Here is a 17127-nt window from a genome sequence, read left to right on the forward strand (position 1 = left end):
AGCCTACTTCTGTCAATTGGTCAAACTCATTCTCCATCCAGTTTTATTCCCTTGCTGGCAAGGAGTTGTGATCATTTGGAGGAGAATAGGCATTCTGGTTTTTGGAATTTTCAGCCTTTTTGAGCTGGTTTACCTCCCCATCTTCGTGGATTTATCTATCTTTGGTCTTTGATGCTGGTGACCTTCAGATGTGGTCTCTGATTGGATGTGCTATTCCTTTCTGTTTGTTAGATTTCCTCCTAACAGTCAGGCCCCTCTGCTAGAGTTTGCTGGAGGTCCACTCCAGACCCTGTTTGGCTGGGTGTCACTAGAGGAGGCTGCAGAACAGCAAAGACTGCTGCCTGTTCTTTCCTCTGGAAGCTTCATCCCAGAGGGGCATTTGCCTGATGCCAGCCAAAGCTGTCCTGTAGAGGTGCCTGTCGGCCCCTACTGGGAGGTGTCTCCCAGTCAGGATACACGGGGGTTAGGGACCCACTTGAGGAGGCAGTCTGACCCTTAGCAGAGCTTGAATGCTGTGCTGGGAGGACTGCTGGTCTCTTCAGAGCTGTCAGGCAGGGACGTTTAAGTCTGCTGAAGCTGTGCCCACAGCTGCCCCTTCCCCCAGGTGCTCTGTCCCAGGGAGATGGGGGTTTTATCTATAAGTCCCTGACTGGGGCTGCTGCCTTTTTTTCAGAGATGCCCTGCCCAGAGAGAAGAAATCTAGAGAGGCAGTCTGGCCACAGCAGCTTTGCTGAACTGCGGTGGGCTCCACCTAGTTCGAACTTCCTGGTGGCTCTGTTTACACTGTGAGGGTAAAACCTCCTACTCAAGCCTCAGCAATGGCCAACGACCCTCCCCCTACAAAGCTTGAGTGTCCCAGGTTGATCTCAGACTGCTGCTGTGCTGGCAATGAGAATTTCAAGGCAGTGGATTTTTTTTTTTTTTTAGACGGAATTTTGCTCTTGTCGCCCAGGCTCAGTGCAATGGTGCAATCTCGGCTCACTGCAACCTCCTTCTCCTGGGTTCAAGCGATTCTCCTGCCTCAACCTCCCGAGTAACTGGGATTACAGGTGCCCACCACCACGCCCATCTAATTTTTGTATTTTTAGTAGAGACAAGGTTTCACCATGTTGGCCAGGCTGGTCTTGAACTCCTGACGTCCGGTGATCCACTCGCCTCGGCCTCCCTAAGTGCTGGGATTACAGGCATGAGCCACTGCACCCGGCCACCAGTGGATCTTAGTTTGCTGGGCTCCATGGGGCTGGGACCTGCCAAGCCAGACCACTTGGCTCCCTGGCTTCAGCCCCCTTTCCAGGGGAGTGAATGATTCTGTCTCACTGGCATTCCAGGTGCCGCTGGGGTACAGAAAAGAAAAAAAAAAAACTCCTGCAGCTAGTTCGGTGTCTGCCCGAACAGCCGCCCTGTTTTGTGCTTGAAACCCAGGGCCCTGGTGGTGTAGGCACCGGAGGGAATCTCCTGGTCTGCAGGTTGCAAGGACCATGGGAAAAGCACAGTATCTGGGCCAGAGTGCACAGTTCCTCAGGCTCAGTCCCTTATGACTTCCCTTGGGTAAGGAAGATAATTCCCCCATCCCTTGTGCTTCCCGGGTGAGGCAACGCCTCACCTTGCTTTGGCTCACCCTCCATGGGCCGCACCCGCTGTCCAACTAGCCTCGGTGAGATGAACCAGTACCTCAGTTGGAAATGCAGAAATCACCCCCTTCTGCATCGACCTCGCTGGGAGCTGCAGACTGGAGCTGTTCCTAATTGGCCATCTTGCCAGCCTTAACTATATCCTAATTTTTTAAAAATCAATTTTTGTCTGGCTTCTTAAAAAAATACATAATTCCTGCATTCTTCCTCAAAGCGTGCCGAACATAATTTAAAGTTTTCTCAATGACTCAGGATCAACACTGTATTATCCAGTCACGATCTCAGAGGTGTGTTATCCCTAAACTACTGTGCTTCAAATTCTTGTGTCTGCTTTTCATAATTATTTTGTTTCCTCTCTCACTGTTGACTGTCTAATAACAACAATAACAAAACAGGAACATTAATGGTACTCCAAGCACTGTGCTAAGGATTTTTTGTGTATTCGCTCATTTAATTCTCACAAGGTACGTCCTTTTATTATTCTCATTTTGCAGTTTAGGAAACCAGCTCAGGCAGTCAAGAGCTTTGACCAAGGCCATTCAGTAGTAAGTGACAGGGCTGCCACTTGAACCAAATAGGTCTGACCCCAAAGCCCAGGCTTATAATCACCACACATCACCTCTGTGACCCCACATCACCTCTGTGACCCTGCCTGTAGAAGTCTCTCTCCCTGCTTCTAATTTGCATCTTTAAATCTGCCACAGGATAAGAAACAATATAGCCAGATTACAGAACTCTGTGTAAAGTAAGAATACATAGGAGATGGGATGGGAGGTACCACAGATGAAGAGGGAGCTGGAGAGAGGGTGTTCTCCATGAAAATGTTAACTTTTGAACATTTACATATAAAGGCACCTCTAGTGAGAAGAGAAACTAAAAGACAAAATTGGGTATGCACGGACCCCAGAAGAGGATCCTGGGGCGTCTGATAGTCCAGGGACCAGGCTTTTTTTCAGGAAAGAAGCCAACGGACAGAGCGGGAGCTTTGACCAGTTTCCCTCCATTTCATTTAGAAGCAACAATTACATTCTAGGGAGCAGCACCTAGTGTCATTCCAGGGTCTACAGACCAGGGAACTGAAGACTCCACCCCTACCTGAAGAGGGGATAGACTTATGGTTGAAGTGTGGGTCTAGATTCAAAAGATGTGGGCTCTAGTTCTTGCTCTGTCATTTACTCACTATGTGTCTTTGTGAAAGTAAATTCAGCTTCTCTGAGCCTTCGTTTCCTAATCTTCAAAATCAGAATACTAAGAATATCCACTTGATAAGCTTGATGTGAGAATTAAAGAATGAATCCAACCTATGCAGGCCAGTACTTAGTCCACTTGCTCCCTCTCTCAGCAGCAGGAAGTCAGAGAAATCACTTACATTTACTTGGGATGCACTGTAACCAGACACTGTCCTAAACCTTTTACCTGTGGATTCCCTCATTCCTCACAACACCCCATGAAGGTAGCTATTAGCATCTCCACTTTATAGATGAGGATGAGGATGAGGCCCAGAGAGGTTTCCTAATTTGCCCAAGGTCACAGAGCATGCCAGTGAGTGGCAGAACACAGAGGTCCAAGAAGTTGCAGCCACCCTGATGTAGTGTCCATGGTGGCAATGGGGAGGCAGGATGTCTTCCTCTGCCAGACATCCCCTGCCCACCAACTAAGTTCCACAATGGATCCAGTCCTCAAGGGGCTTCTAGTCAAATGGGGCAGACAGATGCAAACTAAGACACCATAACCTAGGCAAGGACAGAACAAAGTTTTTGGAGAGAAGTTTGCAGGGGAATTTCTGGAAACCACAGAGCACCATTCGGACTTAGAGTAAGAAAGCTTCCATTTTGCCCTGAGTCTGGGCATTGAGAAGAGCACAGTCCCTTCAGCAGATGTCAGGCCCAGTGTCACTCTGCAATGGAAACTGGTCCCAGAAACTTATCGTTCCTGGTAATAAAAAATGCCAGGATTCCTTTTCCTCTCATTGTTAAGGGTCTCAAATGCTCAATTCATAACACACAGAAGGCCCTGCAGACCATTCACTTGATGAAGTCAGCCCTTCTGTTCCACCCATGGAGTGTGAATGAGGGTCTCTGCAGTCATACTCTTCTTGACCCTCCAGGGATGAGCACACTGCTGGGGCTGGGGCCACCCACCTTATCCAACACAAGGCTGGAACCAGTGACTCCTGCCTTTATGGGCTCACCATCCTTTCAAGGAAGGAAAGCACTGGTCTTATGAGTGGTGAAGCTCTGTCCTTGCCTTTACACCAGTAGTCAACTTTTTACTTCTTTCCAAACGAGTTAAGAAAATGCTGAGCTTCTACACTACCAAGAAAGGAAAAGACTTGCCTTTATAACTGAGGCAGTATCTAGTGTGATCACAGACTAGGACTGAGAGGGCTCAAAGGTCTACCCTGTCAACTACTGATGTTTGCAGGGTACCAGGCAGGCGGAAAATGTGATAAAGCCCGGGGTGAGATAAACTGTGAAAGGATGAGGGCTTCTCATTACACTTAGACTCCAATCCAAACTTCTTATCAGGGAGCACAAGGCCAGTCTGATCTGGGCCCCACAAGTCCTCCAGCCCTGGTCACAGCATTTCTTCCTTTAACAGACCTCTAACCACATGGGCCTTCTGGAAGAAACTGGGGGGCCTTTGCCCTAGCTGACCCTTCTACCTGGAAGGCCACATAGCTAGCTTCTTTATACCCTGAAGCATCCACTAAGATGTCATCTCCTTGGAGAGGCCTTCCATGACTTCCCAGTCTAAAAAAGGATTTTTTCTCTCTCTTTCCCTGCCTCTCTCTCCCCCAACCCCATCTCCTCCTTATTCATCTCTTTCATAGCACTTGCACTGCTCCTGGGCCTGTTTGCCCTCAGATCCATTCCTCATCCTCTCCTGTGTTTCCCAAGTGTGCCAGCAGGATTCTGGCTAGGTTTGGCCCATGGCAGACATTGGGAGAACCTAGAAGGTGCAGGAAGGGTCAAGCGAGGTATTGCCTGCCTCCATCTCTGCCTTGGGAGGCATCTCTGCAGCTGCCACGTCTCCCCCTTGGTTCCAGTTTCCACTGGAAAGGCCACCACAGTTCCACCTTCCCCAGGGCAACCCCACCTTGGCTCCAGCAACACTACCGCTTTCCTTGTCACTCCTGTCCTGAGTTGTAGCTGCTCTTTACTGTGCCTAATCTCTGAGCCGCCTCTCTCTCCCTTGTTTGGTTTCTCAGCTCTCTACCATCTGTGTAACCAATTCCCTGCATTAAAATTCTAATACTTCATTGGTTTCTGATCTTCTAGTTGGACCCTGACTGATACAGCACTTATTATACTTGTAATTTTTAAGTTAATTTGTCCAGTTAATTATTGTCTGGACCCAAGGACTCTATCTATCTTGTTCATTATAACACCCCCAGTCCCAGCACAGCACCTGGCAAATAGTAAGCTGTGTTCATTAGTAATGCAAAATGCTTGTCAAGTGATAAGAAGAAGTACAATTGCTGTCTCCTAAGAAATCCTCAAATTTCCAAAAAGAAAAGAGAAATGCCGTTTGGAAATGCTGTATATTTTTGCACATCAGCCGCAAAGTGGGTTTTGATCTTTTCAGCGCAACAGAGGCACCGAGGCATCCCTCAATAAATAAGAGGTGAGTTAAGTGGTCTTGGTTAAGGAACCAACACAGCTCCAGGGACGTACCAGTCCCCATGAGGTGCCTCATATCAGGACACACACCCACGGCCTGCCTGGGTCTGCATGACTCTATGTACACGAAAACAATGCCTTGGGAACAAACCTTTTTGCGGTCTCCACAGACTTCTGCTCTGCCAACTCCTTCTGCAGCTCCCTCTCCTTGGCTTCCTTTTGCCCGATGGGGCAGTCCTCTGGGACAGTGAACAGGGACAGGGCATCTTTGCTGTCCTCTTCTCGAAGCACTTTAGCAAACACCTTCTCCGCCAGGAGCCGGACTTGCTCATCCACTTCAGAGATGTTCAGCTTGGGAAACTGCCGCGGCATCTCGGCTAGCAAAGAAAGAACAAGCATTAACTTAATGAATTGCGGGATGCCCTGAGTCACCAGCACCGGGGAGGAGAAGGCACTGAAGTGAGGGCCAGGCCCACCTGGTACTTGGGGTCAGCTGTCTACTTAGGAATTCCCGAGACCAAACCCAGAATGCCAATTTCAAAATCAGCTCAATAAGTAACTGGATGTGAAGCATGTGGAGCCACTTACGTGTCAGGAGAAAGCAAGTGTTCAAAATTCAAAGAATGAACTGTTCAACTAGGTGGGCTTCCATTTTCCCAAACTCAGGGAATCTGCAGCACCTGGCAGCCCTGCCCTCCTGACTTTGTTCCCATGTTTGAGAAGGGAGAAGAGAGAGTTCAGCTCTCCCTTCTCCAGACTATGAGGATACTGTTATAGCTGCAACAATAATCAAACCTCACTCCCCCACTTCACAGAGGGGAAGCCCAAAGGCTTTAACAGCTAAGGTCCCACAAGATTACAGCAGAGCCCTGGGAAAACCAAAGCTGCATATTCTTCATTACATAAATCAAGGCCTTTTGCTGAAGAGAAAGAATCTGCTATTGCAGTTCCAAACCCTCTGGAACCCCCTAATGAGACACAGCAGATAAAATAAAGGTTTTAGAACAGGAACACTCTTTACCCAGCTGAAAACTCACTCTCTATCCATCTCCTTGCATACTGATTCCTTACTAACAGTCACTGGCCTCAACCACCTGCTTGGTTGGTTGGGTTTCATTCTTGCTTGCTTGCTTTCATTTCCATATTTCTTTCCTTTTTTTGCAATTACTTATATAGCAGTTAATATGTATACTCTGGCCAGGCGCATTGGCTCACGCCTGTAATCCTAGCGTTTTGGGAGGCTGAGGTGGGCAGATCAGCTGAGGTCAGGAGCTTGAGACCATCCTGGCCAACATGCCAAAACCCGGTCTCTACTAAAAATACAAAAAAAATTATCCGGGCGTGGTGGCGGGCACCTGTAATCCCAGCTGCTTGGGAGGCTGAGGCAAAAGAATCACTTGAACCTCGGAGGTGGAGGTTGCAATAAGCCAAGATTGAGCCACTTCACTCCACCCTGGGTAACAGAGTGGGACTCTGTCTCAAAAAGAAAAAAAAAAAAGTACACTCTGGGGCCAGGTATGGTGGCTCACGCCTGTAATACCAGCACTTTGGGAGGTCAAGGCAAGAGGACTGCTTGAGCCCAGAAGTTTGAGACCAGCCTGGACAACATGGCAAAACCTCATCTCTAAAAAAGATTTAAAGAATTAGCCAGGTATGGTGATGCATGCCTGTAATCCCAGTGCTAGGGAGGTTGAGGCAGCAGGATCTCTTGAGCCAGGGAGGTTGAGGCTGCAGTGAGTTATGATCGTACTACTGCACTCCAGCCTGAGAGACAGGGTGAGACCTCGTCTCAATTTTAAAAATTTTATATATATATATAATACTCTGCAAAGAACTTCATACTTATTAACTCAGTTAATCTTATTATTCCCACTTGACAGATGAGAAAATGAAGGCATAGAGAGCTAACATGCCCAGGGTCACACAAGTCAGCAGAGATTTGTGATGTTCTCAGCCTTTCTCCCTCATCCCTTTCCTCTCTGATACTCAGCTCAGGGATCTGAACCCAGGCACCTGGTTCCCACCTCTGTGCCCTCACCCGCCATGCTGTGCTGCTTCTCTTTGTCCATGTATGTGTCCAGGCATGGGCTTCTCACAGTCCCCAGCATAACACTTGTGGAATGGATTAATACTACACCCTTTCCAACAAGCCACCCTCGCTGGGAGCAGCTCTGGAAGAGGAGTTTCCCATCTACCTATGACCACAGTTTCTTTAAGGTTGGTTTAAAGAGAGAAGCAGTTTTGTGGACCAGACAGACAAGAGTGGAGGTGAGACAGAGCCCTGCTGCCGTCCAGCAGGGAGAAGTGCAGCTACAGGGGAGGGGAACACACTAGGCCATCTTGGGACAGTCATTCTCCGGCCTCACAATGTTCTCATCTGTGAGATAAAGGGATTGAACTAAGTGGTCTCTAAGGCCCTCTCAGCTCTAAGTGGCATAATTCTAGGTACCAGAGAGATTTCTGGTGCCTGAGGAGGGCTTGCCGCTCTGAGTCTGAGTGGCATGTGGGACTAAGTCATGTCACAGACAGGAAGGAGGAAAGCAGGCTAGTAACAGGCAATCGAGCGAGGTCTCCCTTAACTCTGAGACCCAAGGACCTGCCACTCCCTGATGAGGGGAGTGGGAGGGAGCCAGTGGGGAAGAGCCTCTCAGCACACAACTGTCTGGGGAGCAGACACCAAGACAGCGAGGCCTGGCCTCTGCAAAGAGGAAGAGGAACAGAGCTGACTGTGGAGATTTCCATGTCTTGATAGCAGACAGGGGGGAAGCTGGAGGCCATCAAAGGAGGTGACAGGGGAGAGAAAGTCTCCTGTCACCTCAACAGCACAAAGAACCAGACCCAGGAGTTTCCATCAGGCTGAAACGAAACTGGATCCTCACCTCCCCGCTTATTCCAAGGCCACCAGTCAAGGGCACTGTCCCAAAACCTCACGTTGCATCTCAGAAGGACATCCAACAGGCTCAGGCAAAAGGCCGCAAATGCCATAAAGCACCACACCATTTGACTAAGCAACTCTACTTCTAGAAATTTCTTTTAAAAAAAGAATCCTAGGAATGAAAAGCACAAGGATATTTACCTGCATTCTTTACATAAATAGCTTTAAAATGCCTAAATTAGAGCATACTCACTTGAAAAAGATGTTAAGTAATCAGAATTATAATTATGAGGATGGTGCAATCACATAAAAAAACATAAAAATACAGTAAATGAAAAAATTAATACATAGAACCATACCCATGCTTTATTTACAGTGATAGGAAAATGCATCCCTTTATGGGCAAGACCTGCAAGAGATTCTCCCACTCAAAATGACCAGGTGGCAGGGCCGCCTGCGTGTGAGAGGATATTTTATTTTGATGATGAATGCTATTATAATGCCATTTTTAACAAATACAAAGAGAATAGAAAGAAAATGAGTAGACTTAAGACTCTATGAAAAGAGAGAAAAATAGGAAGACAAATCAAACTTCTTTTTCTGGCAGGTTTTGGCAATTAGGGCTCCCTCCTTAATTGCCAAAGGGAGGGAGGGAGCATCGCCATACCTGGCTAATTTTTTTTTTTTTTTAGAGATGAGGTTTTGCCATGTTGTCTAGGCGATTTGGGAGGCCGAGGAGGAAGGATCACTTGAGGCTAGGAGTTCGAGATCAGCCTAACCCACACTATTGAGAGGCCAGGCCAAAGGGAGTTTCACCATTCAGACCTATCTCTGCATTAGCGCCTACCCTGGACAGAAGCCATCCACCACCAGCAGCACCTTCCTACCTCCTTCACGCCCTCAGACACACACAGGCCTGACCCAGACACCCCCAACCAGGCTCCCTTGGCAATGGGTATTTGGGTGGGAGGGAAGTCCTTGATGTCTGAGGGCTCTTATGCCAGATCCTGCCGTGTTTGTTCATGAAGCATGCATTTATTTATTGATTGATTGATTTAGAGACAGGGTCTCTGTTGCCCAGGCTGGAGTGCAGTGGCACAATCACAGCTTACTGCAGCCTCGACCTCACAGGCTCAGGTGATTCTCCCACCTCAGCCTCCCAAGTAGCTGGGACCATAGGCATACACCACTACGCCTGGCTAATTTTTGTATTTTTAGTAGAGATGGAGTTTCACCATGTTGGCCAGGCTGGTCTTGAACTCCTGGTCTCAAGTGATCCGCCCGCCTTGGCCTCCCAAAGGTCTAGGATTATAGGTGTGAGCCATCACACTGGCGCACAAAGCATTTTTAGCTTTCTCTAATCAACTAAGCATACTTTTCAGGACACAGCTTTCTATAAAATATCTTCCTTTCTCTTTAGCTTAAACCAACCTTTCCCAAACTGGATGCCATAAGAAATTGATACCTGTTGCTGGTAAAACAGGTCCTGTGGTCAGTTATTGGGAGATGCTGCATTCCACAGCCCCTCAGCTCACATTCACAAGGCTCATTAAAAATCAAGGATCATAGAGTAACATTACCGTACAGAACCCATAAAAATCTTCTGCAGAACTACTACCAGTGTCCTAAATAGTTGGTAGATAATTCATTCCAAGACCGGGCACAGTGGCTCATGCCTATAATCTAAGCAATTTGGAAGGCTGAAGAGGATCGCTTGAGGCCAGGAGTTCGAGATCAGCCTGGTGCAACATGTTAGGACCTCGTCTCTACAAAAAATAGAAAAAAAATTGCCAGGTGTGGTGGTATGCACCTGTAGTCTCAGCTATCTGGAAGGCTGAGTTGGGAGAATTGCTCAAGCCCTGGAGGTGCAGGCTGCAGTGAGCCATGACGGCACCACCGTGCTCCAGCCTGGGTGACAGAGCAAGACCTTCTGTCAAAAAAAAAAAAAAAAAAGCAAGAAACAACAGCAGCAACAACAAAATAATTAATTCCATATCTTAGTATGGACCAAGTAACCCACTTGGGGTGCTGCAGGCCTTAGCAGCTGCCCGCACATCTACTGCCTTGTGGATGTCCTTGGCAGACAGCTCCCACCTGCCAACCCATCCCTCCAGAGTGTCTCTCCTTTCAGACCCTCCAGACACCTGCCAGGCCAGGCATGACAAGGAAAGCCCACTCTGCAGATGCCAAGCAGAGCTTCAGCTCCAGCTGCATGTTCACGCCTGGCTTCCAACCCTTTGTCAGCTGAAGCCAGCAGGCTTGGGAGGCTTAGCTGTGAATTCACCAACATCAGTCAGCCAGTGATACAGCTTATCTCACTGTTACATGCAACACGCTCCAATGAACTTGAAGAAGCATCCCAAAGTTAGAAAGTTCTAAAACACTGCCAGTTTCAACAAACAGTAACTTTTCATGGTGCCACAGTCCCTCCAGAAAGGAAGCCCAGTGCCACTGAAATCCCCTCCTTATACGAAGGAAGCTGATTCCTACTCTTGCCAGACTCCCCTCCCAGAAGCCCCGACACAGACCTGAGCCTGGCTCCATGACTGGTCCTGAAGATGCCACTCAAGTGATGCACCCGGGCCAGGTGCTGCCTGCCGCCCAGGAGGCTCAGCTGAGTCAGTGCGTGCATGCAGCTGGCTGGGTCCTGTCTGCTGGCTGGAGTGGGAGGTCTCTGTTTTGCATATATGTGAGCAGCAGTGAGCCAGAGCAGGAAAAGCCTGGGCTGGAAATTCTTTCGTGAATATGAAATACAAGTGGAAAATTTCCAAGAGCCCTGAAGTCCCCAGGTAATGCCAGTTATCCAAGGCAAAATGGCTGTGGCATCCTGAATGCAGTGTCCTGGCCCTCTTCACAGCCCTCACAAGAGGAAACTAAAGCGGCAGCTTCCTCATTACAACAGCCGTCCTGCCCAGCAGCAGGAGATAAGCCACAGCCTCCCTCTAACGCCCAGCCTCCTCCTGAAAGCTGAGTAGCAATGAGCGATATCATCACCTTTGCTGCTTCCATTCTGTACGTGCTTCAGGCCTGGCCAGACAACTGGGTCCATTTTATCAAGGGGATTTGTCTCAGGTACAGCCCACCCTGCCTCTTCTCAGAAAGCCCCCCTAAAGCAACCCTCCCGAGGGCACCCCATAACTGGCAGGGGGAGCTTCAATCCCAGTTGCTAATACAATCCCCTCCATCCCCTCCTCCTCTGAAAGGGAAAGACCCCTGAACTGCTTCCACCTTTCTCAGGAAAGGACAGAGACTCAGGGAGCGGGAACTGCCTCAGCACAGAGGCAGACAGTGGACGGGGCAGGCTAGGATGAAAAGCTGACAGCCCTATCCCACTCCTTCCTTTCTTCCCAGAAAGAAGCCCACATCACAGGTGACTGAGAAGCCTGACAAGCTTTACCAGAACCCCCACCCCCATCCACACACACAGAAAAGGAGTACACCCCAACTGACCCACCGGAGCCCACCCCAAACCCTCCCCTGCTTACAGCCGCTCACGGCTCCCACGTGGGCCTCCAGCTCGGAGTGCTGGCTGGACTCTGCCACTCCTCCTGGGGAAGGTGGAGCCTGCCTCGAGTGACCCACAGGAGCAGTCCTCTAAAACTAAGCAGGGTTGATTAAAATGGCATCACAGCGTGCAAAGCTCTGATCTTCATCTGCCCTTTAGGAGAGTAGGAAGGCTCAGAACAGATACACAGCCTCCCAGTGACTGAGGCAAATAGTGTTGGTCTGGGAAATCACCATGAGCAAAATGGCTATTTCTGTGGTGCTGTTGAAATCCTGGGGAGAAGAGCCCAGGAAGGATGGGTCAGTTGTTTACCGGGAGGCTAGCTGTAACCCTGACTTGGGCCTGAGTCACCTCCGCATGTCCAATCGTGAGGCTGTATCTTACTGAGCTCACATCATAATTCCTGTGTGCACAGAGCAGTATCACAGGGTTGACACATGATCCTCGGGCTGCTGCTGGGCTTTAATGCTACCCAGAGATTACGACCCACCTGTCCTCACAGCTGTTTCATAAACAGTGCAATCAGCAGGCTACAAGCAACCTAGAGGGAGCGTAATATTTATTCATTAAACAATTAAGTGAACTTACAGTATGAGAAAAAAATCCAAGCCCTTTAGTACTATTCTGCCGGAAGGAGGAGGGGCAGATGACTTTTTCTGCTAGTGTTTTGGGGAAGGGGGAGATAGAGTGGGGATTGCAGTGGGAGGATTCCAGCCCAAGGATTTAAGTTCAACATGTTCAGGGAATTTTATTCTGCACCTTTAACCAGATCCCAGCTAGCCTTAGTCTAAACGAGCATTTTTCAAAGTGCAGTCTGCAGAACATGAAAGGTCAGAAGGCTTGGAAAACACTGCATCCCGTAGTCCCTTATGGGTATTCATGCACAATTTCTACTAGCAGATTCAACACCTGAGAAGTCCTGCAGTAAAGAAAGCTGTTTAACTTTGTTTAACCGGACACACTTATTTGACCATCCTAGAACTGCTGTCATAGGAAAAAAACACCTATTAATATCTTGTGGCATGGGCTTTGGGAAACACCCTCCACCTTGAGTCTTCATTTTCCAACTTAGAGAAAGCTGCCTTCCTGGAGCCCAATTTACAGGTATGAGACCCATTGCATCAGGTTCAGACAGAAACCAGCAGCAGCTCCACTAAGATGACACAGGTTGTAACAATGGCCAAGGGTCCTGCTGAAGCTAAAAGGAGGGAAGACTCTCCAGAACATGGGCAGTTTAGAAGAAAAATACAGTTCCGTCTCAGAAGAGCAAGCTCTTCTCAGGACCTCGCAATTCCACCTTGAGCCTAACTCGTTGCTGCTCCTTGCAGCCAAGATGTCTCTATGGACTGAAGAGCACTGATCCCAAGCTCAAAGCCTTATTTCCCTTTCGAACAAACATCAAGACAATTTATGATAACCAGACACAGGGCCCGCTTCTCCTGCCCGAGACTAGACTGCACCCCCTTTTATCACTTAAGCACCCCTTACAAACTCTAAAAGACAGGAGAGGATGGAATCAAATTATGTCTCATCAAGAAAGATATCGGCCAGGCACAGTGGCTCATGCCTGTAATCCCAGCACTTTGGGAGCCCAAGGCAGGTGGATCACGAGGTCAGGAGATTGAGACCATCCTAGCCAACATGGTGAAACCTCATCTCTACTAAAACACAAAAAATTAGCCGGGCATGGTGGTGCACACCTGTAGTGTCCACCTACTTGAGAGGCTGAGGCAGGGGAATCACTTGAACCTGGGAGGCAGAGGTTGCAGTGAGCTGACATTGCACCACTGCACTGCACTCCAGCCTGGTGACAGAGCAAGACTCCATCTCAAGAAAAAAAAAGAAAAAAAGAAAGATATCACTCTCCTCCCCAAAAGCCAGGCATGAGCTTGCATAGAGGGGTTCATTTTCCTTCTCATTTGTGAGGTGTGTGTGACTCACACAAGGAGTTGGACAAAGGGGATTCACTTGCTAAATACCAGCTCCATGACAAATCTCACCTGTCTCATTCACAATTGTATCCCCATACCTGAAATATGGTTGACACTCAGCAAGTATTTGTTGAATGAATGAATGCATAAAACAATGAACGAGTGAATTAGCTAATTATAATAGATCAATCCACCTATGGCAATCTCAGGAATGAGTAGAGTGTATGGCTAAAAACGTAGACTCAGGCTGAGTGTGGTGACTCAGGCTGAGTGTGGTGGCTCACGCCTGTAATCCCAGCACTTTGGCAGGCCGAGGCGGCCAGACCACTTGAGGTCAGGAGTTTTGAGACCAGCCTGGCCAACATGGGGAAACCCTGTCTCTACTAAAAACACAAAAATTAGTCTGGCATGGTAGCGGCACCTGTAATCCCACCTACTTGGGAAGCTGAGGCGGGAGAATCGCTTGAACCCGGGAGGTGGAGGTTGCAGTGAGCTGAGATTGTGCCACTGCACTCCAGCCTGGGTGACAGAGTGAGACTCCATCTCAAACAAATAAACAAACAAACAAACAAACTCCAGCTAGACTCCCTGCATTTGAATCCTGTTCCACCACTTAGTTTTATGACCCTGGGCAAGTTAAGTAACTTTTCTGTGGCTCAGTTTAATTCCCTATAAAGTGTGGATAATAAAAAGCCAATCTCATAGGTTGCCATGACAACGAGCATACGTAAAGTGTTTAGACTGGTACCTAGCATAGAGTATGTGTTTTATAAGCATTATCTGCCAACATCATTGTCATCATCATTATGATATCAGATACGAGAATAACTAGGAAAATAAGCATGAAGTTTTATCTAGACACTGAATCCTTTTATTCAACCTTATTTATTGAGCACCACCATGTGCCTGGCACTCTCCCAAGTTTCTATTACCTGGGTGCAGGAAGAAGGAAAACATTTAAATGTGAAGCCAGATCAGGAGGAGGAACATCCTTCTCCCCTATGAATGGTACGTCTCAGTGACCGTACACAGCCAGGACTCCAGCCATGAGCTCATCCTCCCATGCCCCAGTCAGTTCCTTACAAATCAAAAGCCCAAAGCAATTGTCTGTTGTCCTAGATATGCAACCAGCATACAGAAGAACTAAGAGGTTATTATACTTGGTGGAAGAATCATGGAGGCCAGTGGGCAGCTTTAGGGGAGAAAGTGTATCTCCCTGTTAACCCGAAGGCTACATGTTATCTGCGCATGACATTTTCAAGACCTGAGACAGATTTTGAGGCCATTTGAAGAGTGATCCAGTCAGTGTAGAGGCAAAAAAAAAAAAAAAAAAAAAAAAACCTCATCTCTCAAAGAGCTTCTTGACCTAGCTGAGAGCTAGGAGAACCTTAGAAGACTGAGGCTGAGCTAAAGATGGGACTGAGAGGTCAAAGAGTCTCCCAGTCACCACCTATGCAAGTGTCATTATTCCTAGAGAGGGCTGCCCCATACCATCATCTCCAGAGCAAGCCAGGCCCCATGGAGCTGCAGCTAGGCCAGGTCAACTACCCCAGACCTGCTGTCAACACTCCTAGAGGTGCAAAGTGACAGAGGCTCTGTCTGCCTGGCTCAATGGCTCCATTAACACTTGGCCTTAGTGCTGCACAGCCAGGGGAAGAATTTCTCCTCTGCAGGTTCCAGCTGCAGGCAGCTTTTCCATGAAGATGGCCAAATGTTGGTCACTGCATCCAGAGGGAAAGCCAACAGGGGCTCAAGACCATGCTAAAATCCCTCCTTGTGCTGCCTGCTTTCACCCAGCTCCTTTGCTGATGTGTCGCCATCAAGCTTCCAGCCACATACAGTTTGGGGAAATGATACTCTAGTTAGCAAGCCTCTCCTACTCCAAGGCCTCTCAAAACTCTCCCCAGGGACCTCTGCCAGCCTGCACCAGCCATTAGCAGCTCTGCTGGCAAAGCAGCTACCAGAAGATCAAGGGCAGAAAGCAGACTGCCAGAGCCCAAGGCTGTACACCTCCCTTGTGGGGAGAGAGCAAAAGAGGTAAGGATGAAGGCCTCAAACGACCTCATCACGCTGTCATCCAGTCCATCCCCCGCCTCCAGGTATAAGTCCACCTCAGCTGTCCACATCCAGCCAGTCCTCAAGCACCTAGAAACTTGCCCAGGCGCTTAAAGGGTGGCAAGTCCCAGGTCCCTTAATTTCTCTAAACCTTGCTATTCCATTCTAGGCCGCCAGGGAATCGGGATGCTGCCGGCTCACCTGAGGTCGCTGGGGCTCGGGCCACTGCAGAGGCAGAGGCAGGGACAGGGACAGGAACAGGGGACAGGGCAAGGGATCGGACCGGAGTCAGCGCCACCGCCCATGCGAGCAGGGAAGGCGGAAGCCGCGGTTCAGACCCCAGGGCGCTGCTGATTCCCGCCTGGGCCGCAGGGTCCGCAGGGCTGGCCCAAGGTCAGCAGCGCAGCCTCGCGCGCACTCACCGGGTTCGGAGGACAGGGCCATGCCGCCGGCCGAAGGGGACGGCCGCAGGGCTGGAGCAAAGGGGACGCTCTGGGCAGGGCGAAGCGGGGCTGCCGGGCACTGAGGCCAGCCGGGGCCGGGGCCCGGCCAGGCCGCGCCCCGCAGCAGGCGAGGGGGCCGGGCGTTCAGAGGGCGCAGCGCTGCGGATCCCCGGCCGGGAGGGCCCCGCGGGAGGAGGGAGGGCCGCCTCCGCAGGGAGGAAGCCGGCCAGCCGCGTGCAGCCCCCGTCGGTGCCCTACCTGGGCGCGGAGCGGAGCAGAGAGAGCCGAGGGGCTACCTGAAGCGCCCGGACCGCGCGGCCAACGGGAAACTTGAGAGCAGCAGGGGCGCGGCGGCCTCCAGGGCCCTTGGCCGGAAGCACCCGCCGCCGCCTGGGCTCCGCGGGGCCCGCGCCGCAGCCCGGGGCAGATGCCAGCCGGGCTTCCCGGACCTCAACTGCGCTGGCCCCGCCGGGCTCCCACACCGCTCCCCGTGCCGCCCGGGCTTGCCCAAAGTCCTCCCCTTTCCGCACAACTTTTCCCCGGGCGAGACTCTGGGGGTCTCGGCCCCGCACAGGTGACTTACTCCCTGTAGTTGCAGCAACCCTTAAACATCGGTTTCTTCCAGGCGTCCTTCTGGTCACTTGCGTATACACACACACACACACACACACACACACACACACACACTCCCTTGCCAACCGTCCACTCTTCCAGGCGTCCTTCTGGTCACTTGGATCACCTACACACACACACACACACACACACGCACACACCACATGCACACGCTCCCTCTCCAACCCTCCGGGCTCTGCCTTCACCCGCCCCTCAAAGTCCTGAATGACCTCCTAGTTGCCAAAGCCACTGGGTGCCCTGCAGCCTCCCTCGCTCACCTCTTCCTGGCATCTGAGCCTGCTGACCACGTCTTCCTTCCTGAAACGCTTGGAGTGCAGTTTCCAGAGTTGGCACCCGCGGCCCCCACCTCCGAATTTTTCACATACCTGGGTACCTTGCAGCTTCTCGGCCTCCGCGGCCTGGCTTTTCTCTCTGGTCCCACCGTGCCAGCC

General features: G+C 50.0%; 1 protein-coding gene across 6 annotated transcripts in view; it reads right to left on the bottom strand.

The window, feature by feature from the left end:
• Window positions 1–16899, bottom strand: part of AMPD3 (adenosine monophosphate deaminase 3) — a 64830-nt gene extending 47931 nt beyond the window's left edge. Inside the window, exons 1-2 of one of the 6 annotated variants that reach the window (XM_032166632.2) lie at window positions 16647–16899; window positions 5406–5631 (exon numbers count right to left, since the gene is read on the bottom strand). In XM_032166632.2, the coding sequence (XP_032022523.1) occupies window positions 5406–5626 (221 nt within the window). In that variant the 5' untranslated portion in view covers window positions 5627–5631; window positions 16647–16899. Of the gene's footprint in view, window positions 1–5405; window positions 5632–10657; window positions 10731–16042; window positions 16414–16646 lie in introns of those variants that run through there. The other 5 variants (XM_032166631.2, XM_032166629.2, XM_032166630.2 and 2 more) reach the window with 5 other exon arrangements.
• Window positions 16900–17127: the final 228 nt, after the last annotated feature.

This window comes from Hylobates moloch, unplaced genomic scaffold (genome assembly GCF_009828535.3).
Source record: "Hylobates moloch isolate HMO894 unplaced genomic scaffold, HMol_V3 SCAFFOLD_11, whole genome shotgun sequence".
In the NCBI taxonomy this organism is placed as follows: Eukaryota; Metazoa; Chordata; class Mammalia; order Primates; family Hylobatidae; genus Hylobates; species Hylobates moloch.